This window comes from Carettochelys insculpta, chromosome 1 (genome assembly GCF_033958435.1).
Source record: "Carettochelys insculpta isolate YL-2023 chromosome 1, ASM3395843v1, whole genome shotgun sequence".
In the NCBI taxonomy this organism is placed as follows: Eukaryota; Metazoa; Chordata; order Testudines; family Carettochelyidae; genus Carettochelys; species Carettochelys insculpta.
The window spans coordinates 15,067,279-15,081,124 of NC_134137.1; the positions used below are offsets into that span (position 1 = coordinate 15,067,279).

The 13,846-nt window shown below is 47.0% G+C and overlaps 1 protein-coding gene across 2 annotated transcripts; it reads left to right on the forward strand.

The window, feature by feature from the left end:
- The first annotated feature begins 30 nt into the window (after nt 1-30).
- COA4 (cytochrome c oxidase assembly factor 4 homolog) lies at nt 31-8,160 on the forward strand. 2 transcript variants are annotated; one of them, XM_074978979.1, is made up of 3 exons: nt 31-103; nt 7,594-7,885; nt 8,105-8,160. In XM_074978979.1, exon 2 carries the CDS (start codon nt 7,604-7,606, stop codon nt 7,856-7,858), a length of 255 nt encoding a protein of 84 aa, XP_074835080.1. In that variant the 5' UTR covers nt 31-103; nt 7,594-7,603; the 3' UTR covers nt 7,859-7,885; nt 8,105-8,160. The 2 variants fall into 2 exon arrangements, with proteins under 2 accessions (XP_074835080.1, XP_074834991.1); XM_074978890.1 differs by lacking the exon at nt 8,105-8,160 and having other exon boundaries at nt 7,594-7,888.
- Nucleotides 8,161-13,846: the final 5,686 nt, after the last annotated feature.

Consider the following 13,846-nt stretch of genomic DNA (forward strand, 5'->3'; position numbering starts at 1 on the left):
GCGACTCTTGTCTTTCCCCCCCCCCCGCCCACCTTATCCTTAAAGGGGCCACAAGCCGAAGGTGGAAGGTGCTTAGGACCGGATTCGCCGCTGCTGGGCTCAGGTAAGGGACGGCTTGTCCCCCCCCGCGGTACGAGCAATGGTTCGGCCCGGCAGTATTAACATGAGCTGGGGGTACTAGAACACATTGGTACAGCGTGAGTTGGCAGGTCCCGGGGGCGCCTCGTTTTGGAAAAGTTCCGCTCTGGAAACTCCGTGTCAGTTTCCCATCCCCGGGCGGAAGGAACGTTGTTCCGGGCGCCACGTGCGGGTGCGCAGCGCCCATAGACTTGCGCGCTGCCGCCTGAGGGTGCTCTGCCAATCCGCGGGGCTGCACCCGTCTCGGTAGCGGCAGGGACAGCTGAGTGGATTGTGCATTGGCCTGCTAAGCTTAGGGCTGTGAGCCCAGTCCTTGAGGGGGTCACTGAGGGGTCTGGGGCAAATAGGTTTAAAAAAGAAATGGGGGGGGGCTTGGCTCTTTCCAGGGGACTGGACGTGACGACCTCCTGAGGTCCCCCCCAGCTCTGAGATGTGTGTGTCTCTGTAACCCTGATGTAGAGGGGACGCTGCTTTGCATTTCTGAGGCAGCAAGAAGTTACCCTGCTGACTGCCCTTGGGGGGTGCAGTGCTGTAATGAACAGAAGTCATAGGTGTACTTAGCACCCTGTCAGGCTTTTTGTTAATCTACTTGCCCCAGACCCCTGAATGGCCTCAATGATTGAACTCACAGCTACAGCTTTAGCAGACCAGTGCTCAAATCACTGAGGTATCCCTCCCTGCCCCCCATGAAAGCTCATTACCAAATACATCACTTTGTTAGTCTTTATAGTGCTACATTTCTGCTGCTTTGTTTTGTCGGAGTACAGACCAACACGGCGACCTCTCTGTTATAACTCAGTATCCTGTAGTGAGTCAGAGCTAGAGAAGTCTCAACCTGCTAAGACCCAACTGGGGGATATGTGTGACAAAGATTCCCCCCATGGGCCACCAAAAATAATTCATGTGGTAACATTAAAATATTGTGGGATTGCACCCCTCCGTGGCTCTCTCTGTCACAACTCTTTCTTTCTGAACTAAACGACTTCTATAGAGAGGTCATCATGTTAGTCTGTATCTTCTCAAAACAAAACAGCATCCCTTAGCACTTCAGAGCCTAACAAAATAATTTATTAGGTGATGAGCTTTTGGGGGCAGATCCACTTCTCCAGAATTTTCCAGATCTGAAGAAGTGGGTCTGCCCATGAAAACTCATCACCTAATAAATTATTTTGTTAGGCTTTAAAATACTATTGGATGCTGTTTTGTTTTGCAAACAACTTTTGTCAGGAAGAGAGGACACCAAGCGTGCCTGGAACGTGGGTAACGTTGGCTCAGAAATGAGCTGCTGGCTTCACAACTAGCAACATTTTGAGGCGTGGGCAAGATAGGAACAGTAACATTGAGCCTCGATTCACAAGTTCAAACTGCTAGAAAACCTACTTTCATTTGTGATGGAATCCTTCACGATGAATCTGAACCACATATCAGGTCATCATCATATCATATTAGCCTACAGAAGGTGGCGAGGGAATATTTGACAGCAGCCTTCAGCTACCTCTTATCAAAATCAAATCTATCATGTTCTTGGACTTCCTGCTTCCTATAGTCCTTTTGTTGGAATCTCGTGTTGCAGATCACCATCTCGTGCTTCATAACAAACTCTAGTAGTTTGTCACCTCGTTTGTTTCTTTCTCCATATCCAAAACTTCCCATGACTCTCTCCCAACCTTCATTATCTGTTCCAACCTTTCTGTTCCAATCTCACAGTACAGCAGTGCAGAACTTTCCAAAGAGCAGATATAGACTCGGACCACAGACTAATGATCACAAACAACAAGCTAAAACTCAAAGTGTAAGACAGAGTTTAAGAAGAGACGTGGTGAGGCTAGGTGAGGAAGAAATAGAGAATGCATACATGCTTGAAGAGAAGATTAGGAATGTGGGCACAGAGAATAACCGAGATAAGAGAGTCGAAGGGATAGTCACGGTGACAGAAGAGGCAATTGAGCAGACTGTTCCGGAAGAAGAGAAGTTCAGTAAGAAGTGGATTACACAGGAAACACTGAAGTCGGTCGAAGAGAGTGTTAAAAATCAGAAGAGATATTTCCAAGAGGGCAGAACAGCAATCTAGAGTAAAATGTAACAAGGTAAGGAAAGCAGCCAGAAAGGATAAGGCAAAATGTTTAGAGGAGCGGTGTGAAAATATAGAGAGGTATTACAGCAAATGTAAGACTAGGGAGGTGTGTAGCATGATTAGGAATATTAATAGGAAGTGGCAGCCAAAGCAGATGGCTATCAAAGATGAGAACAAAGAGGTGTTCATGAACAAGGAGAAGATTGTACAGTGACAGATGAGATATTGCACCGATTTGTACAAAGCACAGTTGGACCTGAGTGTCTGAGAGAGACTGATCAAAGAACTGAAAGAGATATCTCCACTGAGCATCGAGAGCGAGACTGACATTTCGAAGGAGGAAGTAGAAAGAGCAGTGAAAGGACTAAAGAACAACAAGAGCCCTGGAAATGATAAGATCATGGGAGAGATCATCAAATGCGGCGGAGAAAGTGTGATTCAGGAAATATACCAACTATGTAATATAGCTTGGAAAGAAGGGAAGGCACCTAAGGAATGGACAAGATCTGTCCTAGTGACAATACGCAAGAAAGGAAGTACGTTGGAGTGCAATAACTACAGAACGATTGCCCTAACGAGTCATCTAGGCAAAGTGCTGATGATGATACTGATGGAGAGACTGAGACCGCAGACAGAAGAACATCTAGCGGATGAGCAAGCAGGGTTCGAGAAAGATAGAAGTGCCATACAGCAGATATTGGCACTAAGATTGACGGCAGAGAAAGCTTGACAAAAGAACAAGAACATCCACCCTTGCTTTGTCGACTTTCAGGAGACATTTGACAGCATAGATCAGAAAGTGACTTGGGCGGTGTTGGAGTCGCCAATGACAATGCAGAGCCAGCAGTGAAAACATACAAGGAGTTGGGAAGTTGGTTTAGAACGAGTAGAGATAAAGACAAGGAGATCCTATGTCTCCGAGTATCTTCATCAGGCATCTAGAGACAGCGATAGACAAGATCAAGGAAGAGGTAGAAGGCGTATCTGTGCAAAGGAAAAGAATTAACAACTTGAGGTTCGCAGATGATATAGTTATCATTGAGGAAGATGAGAAGCTAGCAAAAACAGTGCAGGTCCTAAACAAGGAAGGGAAGCAGTACAGACTGATTATGAACATCGATAAAACAAAAACAATGGTATTTGGAGATAAGGAAATAAGGTGGCAGATCAGTGTAGATGGGATTGAACTAGAGAACAAAGAAGTTCACATATCTGGGGAGCAACATAATGTATGATCTAGACAGTTGGAAGGAAATAGCGACTGGAATAACTGTTACCGAAAATTCGGTCCGCCTAGCTGAGAGCCAATAACAACTAGACAGGGATAAGGAAGATTTCTTTATTTCTGCAGAAAGAAAGGAGAGCCAAGTACCTTGGTACAAAGACTCTGCCTGGATACAGAGCCAGGGGTCTTTTATACAGTGGTTACACTTAGCCGTTACCTGATTGGTGGTTAACAGAATCCTTGTAAAACGTCACTTTTGCAGAAGTATAAACAAAATCCGGTTTAAGGCTGGTTTTAGCTGCTTTGGGGTTGCAGAAGGGGGAGACAGTTCAGCTGCTCAGGGCCGTTGTGTATGTGATGTGTCCACTTTCACATCATGGCTGCTGATTTGAGATGGCTGTAAACTGCCCAGGCTGAACTTTTCCGTGACAAAAGGAAGGGCAAGTTTGAAGGCAATAGATAAGATCTGGAAAAGCAAAGTGATTAGTGTGTATTCAGCAGTATGTTGTAGGCATGTGAGACATGGGTGATTTAAAAATTAAAAGAGAAGAATATTGGCATTTGAGAGGAGTTGTTATAGAAAGACCCTGAGAATAGGATGGATGCAGAAGGTCACCAACGAGGACTGATGTAGGAAGATACAGCCAAAAAGAACCTATTGCAGAAGTATCAGAGAGGGAGCCATGTTAGTCTGTAGCTTTGAGAACAAAAAGAAGTCTTGTGGCACCTTATAGACTCACATATTTTGGAGCATAAGCATTATGCTTATGACAGAAGCCTGTGGAGGGAACACTTCAATCTCCCTGGACACTCAGTGGCAGATTTAAGGGTGACAGTCCTGAAGCAAAAAAATTTCAAAAATCAAATGGAGAGAGAAATCTCTGAGCTGCAATTTATTTGCAAATTTGACTCCATTAACCACGGATTAAACAGAGACTGGGAGTGGCTCGCAGCTTACAAAGGCAGCTTCTCTGCTCTGGGTGCTAATGTCTCCCCATTAGACTCTGACAAAGGCTCACATGCCCCTGTCTGATCTGACTTGTTTGTTCCTCTTTTGATAAGTACTGTTGATTCTGGGTCATTTCCACCTTGATGAATAGACTTTGTCAGCTCTGGCTCTCCCTCTAACTGGGACCCCACTCTTTAAATACCCCTCTGAAACCCGCCCCCTACTCATGCGTCTGATGAAGCTGGTCTTTGCCCACAAAAGGTTTTGCTCCAAAATATCTGTTAGTCTATAAGGTGCCACAAGATGTCTTGTCTATTGCAGAAGGTTATACAACGGAAGTTATAGCTATTTTGGGCATATTTGCAGAATGAATGCCAAATGAAAAATCAAGACCCTGGTATTTGGCATAATGGATGGTTCAAATAGACGGGCAGCCCCCAGAGAGAATGGGTAGATGATATAGTAGAGTGGTGCAGAGCTAGTCTACAGGAAAGAAGCCACTGTGCATAGCACAGGGAAAGATGGAATTAAATAGTGAGAGAGGCGTGAGACACCAATGGGCGCTGAGCCCATGGTTGTTGATGATGATGATGATTCAACTACCTGAAGTGGGGATCCAAAGAGGATGAAGAGAGGCTCCTCTCAGTGGTGACAGATGACAGAACAAGGAGCAATGATCTCAAGTTGCAGTGGGGAAGGTCTAAGTTGGAAGTTAGGAAAAACTATTTCACTAGGAGGTTAGTGAGGCACTGAAATGCATTACCTAGAGAGGTGGTGGAATCTCCATTTCTAGAGGGTTTTAAAAGTCTGAGCTTCAGAAAGCTCTGGATGGGATGATTTAGTTGGAAGTGGCCCTGCTTTGAGCAGGGGGATGGAGTCAATGACTTGCTGAGGTCTCTGCCAACCCTGTGATTGTATATTTCCAGCCTCTGAGCCTACAGAGCCATCACAGCCCTCAAAAATCATGAGACTGACTTTAAAATAATGTGATTTCTAAAAAATAATTGGGGCTTATTTTATTTATCTTCTTGTTTTCCTGAGCCTTGGGAATGCACTTAGATCATGTGTTCAAGCTTTTTTCCACAACCCTGAGGGCTATGTGCATTTTTTAAAATTAGAGCTGAGATTCTCAGTGACACATGAATCCAGGAGCTTGGATTTAAAAGTGTGACCATTTTGATAAAATCATGAGAGATTTAAACACAGTCAGTATTAGAATCACACGTGCAAAAAGACCCCCCGAGTATTGGTGACACATAGGGCTTTGAGGAAGGGTGGGTGTGAATATAGAATGGCACTTCCTGTTGCATTTGCTCACTCTGGGAAGTATTTATGGGGTTTTTGTTTTAAATTCCGTACAGCACCTATGTGTTACAACAGGGAAGCGACATCTAGCACATCCCTGTGGCCTGCACCGCTTCCCACAGCTCCCATCAGCTGGGAATGGTAAACCCCAGCCACTGGGAGCTGATGGAGGGGACATGCCTGCAGATGCTCATTGTAAACAAAGGCCTGGTCTACACTAGGGATCAAAGTTGAGCCCAGATACCCAATTCTATCCATGTCATTAGCATAGTTAGAATTGATATATCAAGATCGACTTTGTTCCCTCGTGTGGATGAGGGCTCTTCGGGCTCGCACCAACACCCCTTATTCTGCGCGGCAGCACGGAGTACCAGGGTCGATGGCCGAGCCCAGAGAGATCAATTTTGCTGTGTCTTCACTGACGCAGCAAAATCGAACTCCAGCGTATCTATCGCAGCACGCCAAACCCACCGTAAGCATAGACATACCCAAAGTGTTTTGCAGCCAGCCAGCCAGCCAGCCAGCAGATTACCCTGATGGGCCATATGCCAAATGCTGCTGACTCTTGTGCTGCACTAATGGCTGCTAACTAATTCTGTACATATTTACAGCTAGATAGCCTGTTTGGGGATAGGAAATGAACTGCAGCACTTGCAAATGAAGCTTCGAGTATGAGCTGTATTAGTATTTCTAGTGGTGATGGGATGTGGAGTACATCGCACCGTGGTAATCAATCAGGCAGTTAGAGGAGAAACAAGAGTAACTTATTTGATCTTTTTTTTTTTTTTTTTTTACATGGAAGAAACGAAAATGTTCAGTGGATCAGATGTTGTGAATTCTAAGCAGAATTTTGGCTCCTAGGTAATGGGAACGCTAAAAGGCCAAGGGAGATACTGGGAATCCAACAGTCTGAGTCATTTTTAAGTTAAATTGGACAAAGCACTGGAGAATATAGTGTGTAGGCTGGTCATAACCCTGCTCTGTCCAGGACACAGACTTAATAGATATTTTTCATCCCAAGAAGGCCAATTGGGCTGATATGCTAGTAGAATAGATTCCCCCCTTCAGTCTATAAACCACAGCTTCATTCCCCAGTGTCTCACAGCAGCACAGCAAACTGAAAGAAAGATGCTATAAAGCACTTCAGAGTGTGTTAATTTCAAGTTGATAAAACTATTGGTGTGACCCATTAGACTATATACATAGGACATACTACATATGTAGTACGTACTACATACATTAGGACATGTACCAGGTGGATTCCTCTGACTATGACAGGGCTTCAGTGTGTCTCAGGTTCATTCCCATGTCAGGTTCATTCCCATGTCCGTTAGTGTGCTTCATAAACATCCTAGCTGATAGTAGTAGCCCCATCATTAAGGCACAACACAGATGTTCAACTGGCCTATGGATATGACTCCCTGGCTTCTGACTTGCTGCGTCCACTGAGAAAATTGCTTCTAAGATGAATTCTCAGAGTTGCTGAGCATCCGCAACTCAAGCAGAGTTCTGCAGGATGTGTGTCTATTCAACAGCACTGAAAATTGGCCTCGTTATTTCTCAGTGCCTCAGTTTCCCCAAAGCTGGGGTGAATGACAACCTGCAGGATCACGGTGAAACTTAAATCTTTAATTTTTGTAAAGTTCTCTGAGTTCCACAGAAGATGCTATGGAAGGGCAAAATATTCGCAACTTGGGGGGTCCTGCCAAGGTGAGCTCTTGGGAATGCTGGCAACGAGGATGGGAGTATAATATCTCAATTGGCCTTCTCTCCTCCCACCCCTTCATTTCTTATTTCTGATTCACCAGTGGCACAAGCCCCGTCACTGAGTCCTTGTGCCATGACAGTGCTTTCTAATGAGATTTTCCTTCCCCTCTTCTACTCTGATCCCATAATTTCCAGATCCAGCAAGATGTCTGGTCCCAGCCCTCAGGGTCATAACTGGAACCGGAAGTCGGAAGAGGAGGAGGATCCCTTGGATCAAATGATCTTGCGCACTGGCTGTTCCACTTTCCATTATGCTGTCCAGGAGTGCATGGCCGAACACCAGGACTGGAGGAAGTGTCAGCAGCAGGTGCAGGCCTTCAAAGACTGCATGAAGGAACATCAGAAGCAGCGGATGGAGGAACTGCAGCAGAGGCAAAGGTTGGCCCAGGCCAAGAGCTGATGTAAAAGATTCAAGCGTGAGCTCAAGGTATCCTATAATGTAACACAGACAGAGTGTGGAGACTTTAACTCTTGAGAAGTATCCTGCTGAATTAGAAGCGTAAAACCTAATCCTCTTGGGACCTGGCATGTGCTTTAAGGGGAATGATCACAGTAGTCAGGGTGGGTGTGGCTTTGCTGATGACATATCGCTGAATATTTTTTTACAGTGGAAATATCATGTAAAATTGTAATTTTTAATTTTCAGGTAAAAAAATAAATGGATGTCTTATGGGAAATCCCATCATTCCTGGTCTGTCTCATCTTGCTCTATGGTTAGGGCCCTACCAAGATCATGGTCCAGGTTTGTAAATTTCGGGGACATGGGATTTAAAAGCTGAAGCCATGGAATGTGGTATGTGTTTAAACCAGAAATGGCACGGTGTCGTACCCCTGGGGAATCCTGATCTGAGGCAGGGGTGGTCATAAAGGTATTGTAAAGGGGGACCCTGCTCTGCCCATGCCACATTGTTTCCCTGCCTATGCGCTTCCCCCATGCTCCTGCTCTGCCCAGAGCCCACCTCTTCCCCTCCCTGCCTACCCTTGCTCCACCGATGCCCCTGCCCCACCCCTTTCCTGCATATCTCTCCACCCCTGCTGTCCCTGCTCCACTCATGCCCCCACCCCTTCCCCCCACCCATGCACCTCTGCCCCCTGCCCCTCCTCTGCCCCCACCTGCAGAAGTGCCAATCTGCTTCTGGGGTGTGTGGGCCAGTCCCCCCCACCCCCCTCCCCAGAGCTGTGCATCCTGAGAGTAGTGTGAGCAAGGGAGCTTGTGCTGCTCTAGGGCTGTGTTGCTCCGGGGGAGCAGCAGGAGAGGTCAGCCCTCAAACTCCCTGGAAGTAGCGCCGGTGAGTGCAGGGGAGCAGCCCAACACTGGGGGTGCATATGCACCCCACAAGTGTCACCTGTGATCACCAGATAAAGAAATAGAGCTGAAGATGGCTAAAGACAACTTAGTCTGACAGCAGTTTGTCTGCCAAGAAATCACTTACCAGTAGTTCTGAAATCCTCATGTCTTTATTGTTCTGTCATCATGGTGCCCACTTCCCTGTTTGTCTCTATGATCCCTGACTGGCTCTTTGAGTACATAACAGACAGAAACAAGTCATTTTGCTGGTTGTAAAGGTGGTGAGATATGATTGGTTAGTAAAATTGTGGTAAAACAATTGGTTAAGGTACAGTTGAGCAGGACTCTGGTTTGGCTATGTGGAGTGGAGTCTATCTCATAGAACTGGAAGGGACCTTCAGAGGCCATAGAGTCCACAAGTCCTTTGGGAATCAACTCCAAGACACCGCCCCAAGATCAGAACCGCCAGGCCATAGCCCTGTGCCAGTGACTCCATGCAAAAACAGAAATCCCCCAGATGGACCCGATCCCAACTGGCCATCAAGACAAATTCACTGACCTAGTGGGAGTGTTGAGGATCTTATGCTTAGCTGTGCATTCTGGTTTAGGCGATAGTTAATAAACAGAAGCTAAGTAAGATGATACTGTGAAAGGCTCTTCCACTGGTAAAAGACCCCACAAACCTGCAGTGTGAAGTTACATCTGAGTGCTAGGAACAGGCAAGGGTGAGTTCCTAAATAGAGAGGGTTATGTCTGAGCCCTAGGAGCTGAGCAAAGGTGGCACTCCAGTACAATCTTCCCCCTCTACACACTTCTGATATGGGGGTGGGGACTTTTTTCAGGCCTTTGTCCTCTAGGAATAAAGAGCAGAAAAGGAGCAATCCAGTGTTCCCTGTAAGCTGAGCGGCTGGGCGGCCACCCAGGAGAGATTCAGGTGCCGCCCAGCTGATTAGCAGAGCGCTCACAACTGCCACAGCTGGCAACGTGTGTTTCTATTGCTGGTGTACATATGCCCAGGCTTTGGTGCACATAACAAAATTTATTCTGCCAATGGATGTAAAAATATAGAGGGACCACTGGCGCAAATCTGTAATTGTTTTCTTGGGGGGATCACCTTTAAGGCTCCTTACACAGAGGTAGAGGAATGTGTTCAGTAGCCATCTCCCTTAAAACATGCTCCCACTGAGGCAGTTTGGTTCTTGGGTAATGGTTTGTTGTCCTGAAGCCATTGTGTTCCTGCTACTCAATGGAGCAGTGGTGTCTGGCAATAACCTTGATCAGTTTACCCCTGAACTGCAGCACATTAGATTTGCCTGATATTGATCGCCTTGGGAATCAGGGCAGAAGGCTCACTGTCGTGAAAACCCGACTCACTTCCATCCAGTAACTCTGACAACAGGTCTTTGGGGCCTGTTGCACTGGGAGGCCTCGGAGTGCAGGTGCCCAACCACAAACAGCTGACAAGCAGGCCATAGCTGGGCAGAACATTGCTGACTTGCATGGCAGTTCCAAGTGCAGCAAGAGAAAGTCTCTACTCCAGCCATATCCTGGATCTGCAACTTCCGAGAAGTTAACAGCAGCCCCCATTTCTGCAATACTGTAGCATGGGGGAGTGAAACAGAGGCAGTGAAATCCCTTGTAAATCTCACTCTGACTAGTAGGAGGGCAATTAGGGTCACTCAGAGTGGCAGCAATGGGCAACAATGACCCCAACTCCATGCACCTACCATGTTAACACAGCCCTTGGAATCTCATTTTGGATGTGTCAGTGACAAGCACGTGACAGTCAAGCAGCTCGCGGAATTGGGAGTTGCTGCATTACCACTCAGTTGCCGCAAGGGGGTGGAAGGTTAGAAAGCTAGAGCGGGAAGAGACCTCAGGAGGTCATCGAGCCTTGCCCAAAGTTGGACCAGCCCAAGGTTGCTACTAATAAACTGTGGGACAACTCACCAGCTTGCCTGAAAATTCTTCAGAATCTGCAAGTGCAGGCCTGGCCTGGCAGGGAACAGACAGCAAACCCCCCACTTCCCAGTGGTTTCTCCTTGTGATGTGCAGCTCTCTTTCAAGTTAAATCTGTTGCTCCTTTAAAGGGACAATACACTGCAGCTTCTTAGCTGAATGGGCTTTAGCACAGCCTTTCCTTCAATCCCTGCACTGAATTGATTTATAGTACAGGTTGAACCTCACTAGTCCAGCACTCTTTGGTCTGGCAACCTCCATAGGCTGGCATGATTTTACATTGCCAGATGTCTGCTTATCATGGGGGGTGGCCAAGTTTCCTGTGGTCCCATAAAGTTTGTTTTCACCCACCAGTCCTGGCTCTGAGGCCGTGTCTACACGAGCCCCAGACTTCGAAACGGCCACACAAATGGCCATTTCGAAGTTTACTAATGAAGCGCTGAAATGCATATTCAGCGCTTCATTAGCATGTGGGCGGCCGCGGCACTTCGAAATTCGTCCCCACAGGGCTCCTTTTCGAAAGGACCCTGCCTACTTCGAAGTCCCCTTATTCCCATGAGCTGATGGGAATAAGGGGACTTCGAAGTAGGTGGGGTCCTTTCGAAAAGGAGCCCTGCCAGGACGAGCCGCGCGGCGGTGAGGCGTGTCAATTTTGATGTGCTGCGGCCGCCCGCATGCTAATGAAGCGCTGAATATGCTTTTCAGCGCTTCATTAGTAAACTTCGAAATGGCCATTTGCGTGGCCATTTCGAAGTTTGGGGCTCATGTGGACATAGCCTGAGTGTTCTGTGCTTTTATTTAGCTGTAATTTACCCCTAAATATTTTTAAGAGCCCATAAGCGGTAGAAATATTAATAATGCTGCTAGACAATATTGACCTGCCATAGTTTGGCAAATTATTTGGTTCAGCACCAGACAGGTCCCGAGGGTGCTAGATTAGAGAGGTTCAATCCGTAAGAGTAAAACAACCAATAGACAGAGGATTAAGCACTACCAAGTCTCAGAAATAAAAGAGTTTCAAGCAAGCAAAAGTAAAACAAAATGCTACTAAAATCCGATTTAGCAAGTTAAACTCTCTTCTCCAAAGAAGTGTTTCTCACCAAGTCACTCTTTTTGTTGGTGCAAGTAAACCATACAACTTCACTGTCAGCAGAGGCTGTCCAGACTCTGTGGGCTTTCACTATGCTCCTGGGATTGTTAAAGGAACCCATGCACTAACCAGTCTCAGCCCTCTGTAGAAGACACACCTGATTCCCTACTCCATCAGGCCTGATGCAGGAAACAGAGCTGGCTGGCCCCAGGTCCTTCCAGGAATAGGCACTCTACTATTCAGTGCACAAGAAGCTGAATTAAGATTACACAGCCCACTTTAATTTTTATGTCTCCTAACATTGTGAGTGCTTGACTTGGCAACCTGAATAATGTTCTTTATACATTGACTTAAGAAAATGACTCGTCCTTTGGGATTGGAGGAATCGTTTTATTTGATGAAATGGGATTTTATAAACTGTCATTTGTATAAGGAGTGCTCTGGGTGGTGGTGATACATGAGAACTGAAGAGTCTCAGGGAATGGCTTGTATGAATTTTTGTTAGCCAGTCTGGTGACCCAGAAGTTGTCTTTGCAGTTGGCTTGCTATGCCTTAGAGTGGAGGAACCCCCAGTTAATAAGCAAAATCCACCTTGACTTGATGTTCTCAGAAGTGGCCCTCCAAACCCCATTCTTACTCCCACTGCTAATTTTGCTTGGAGGCTGATGTCTCTGTAGAGAAGTTAAGCGCCTCAGAGAGGTTCAGTGTCTCTGCAGCCCGATCCGAGCCAAATTCAAGGCATGGAAACATTAGCTGGAGGTGGGAGAATTTTCCCCCATCTAGGCCTTTGGGCCTTAGAATCACTGAAAACATTCGGGTTTATTAGTCAAAGGGGCAGGACAGTGTCAGCATATTAGCTCTACAGGGTAGTGCAGCAGTGGTAGTGACATTACAATGGCATTTTGCAGCACCTCAGCTTATTGGTCAAAGGAAATTGGGAGGCAGTGACTTCACAGAGAATCCACGGCAACCACTTTGTAGGGCAGGCTGCAGGGCAGGGGCAATGGCAGAGACTCCCATGGCTTTGCTTCAGCCGATGTCCTTTTGGAGGTCTGCACTTGAGAGCTGAGAGGCCATTCCTGCTCCTGTATCTGAGTATGAAGAGCTTCTGTGGATTTTTTTCCCCTTCCCACTATTAATTTAACTAGAAAACAGACATCCCTGTGGAGAAGGTAAGAACCTCAGAGGGGTTTGGAGCCTATACAGCCTGACCCATCTGGTGTCGCCCCATTCTCACACAGAAAAGCTAGGTTAAGGTGGGAGATGTTTTTTCCAACCAAGGCCTTGGTCCCTTAGAATTACTGAGGACATTGGGATACATCTTTTTTCATTTCCATTCTTCCTGCTCCCTTCCCGCCACTGGTGAAGAGGGGGCTGCTCTCCAGCCCCTGGGGTTGGAGATCCTCCCAAAGAGGTGGGACTGGAAGAGTGCCCTGAGAGTGATCCCCTCTGGTGAACAGAGCTGTGCCTGGGTGAATTGGGGAGAACTCGTAGCCTCCCACCCCTCAGAGCCCCAGGACTGATTGGCTGAGATAGAACCATAGAACACTAGAACTGGAAGGGACCTCAAGAGATCATTGAGTCTCGTCCCCTGCCCTCTTGGCAGGACCAAACACCATCTAGATCATCCCCGATAAGTGTCTGTCTAACCTGCTCTTAAATATCTCCAGTGATGGAGATTCCACAACCTCCCCAGATGGGAGCTAACGCTGGATCCTTTCTACTCCATCAGTTAACCTGGCCACTTGAGCCACGTCTACACGTGCCGGCTACTTCGAAGTAGCGGCGCCAACTTCGAAATAGCGCCCGTCACAGCTACACGTGTTGGGCGCTATTTCGAAGTTAACATCAACGTTAGGCGGCGAGACGTCGAAGTCGCTAACCCCATGAGGGGATGGGAATAGCGCCCTACTTCGACGTTCAACGTCGAAGTAGGGAACGTGTAGTCGTTGCGCGTCCCGCAACATCAAAATTGTGGGGTCCTCCATGGCGGCCATCAGCTGAGGGGTTGAGAGATGCTCTCTCCAGCCCCTGAGCTCGATGGTGGCCGC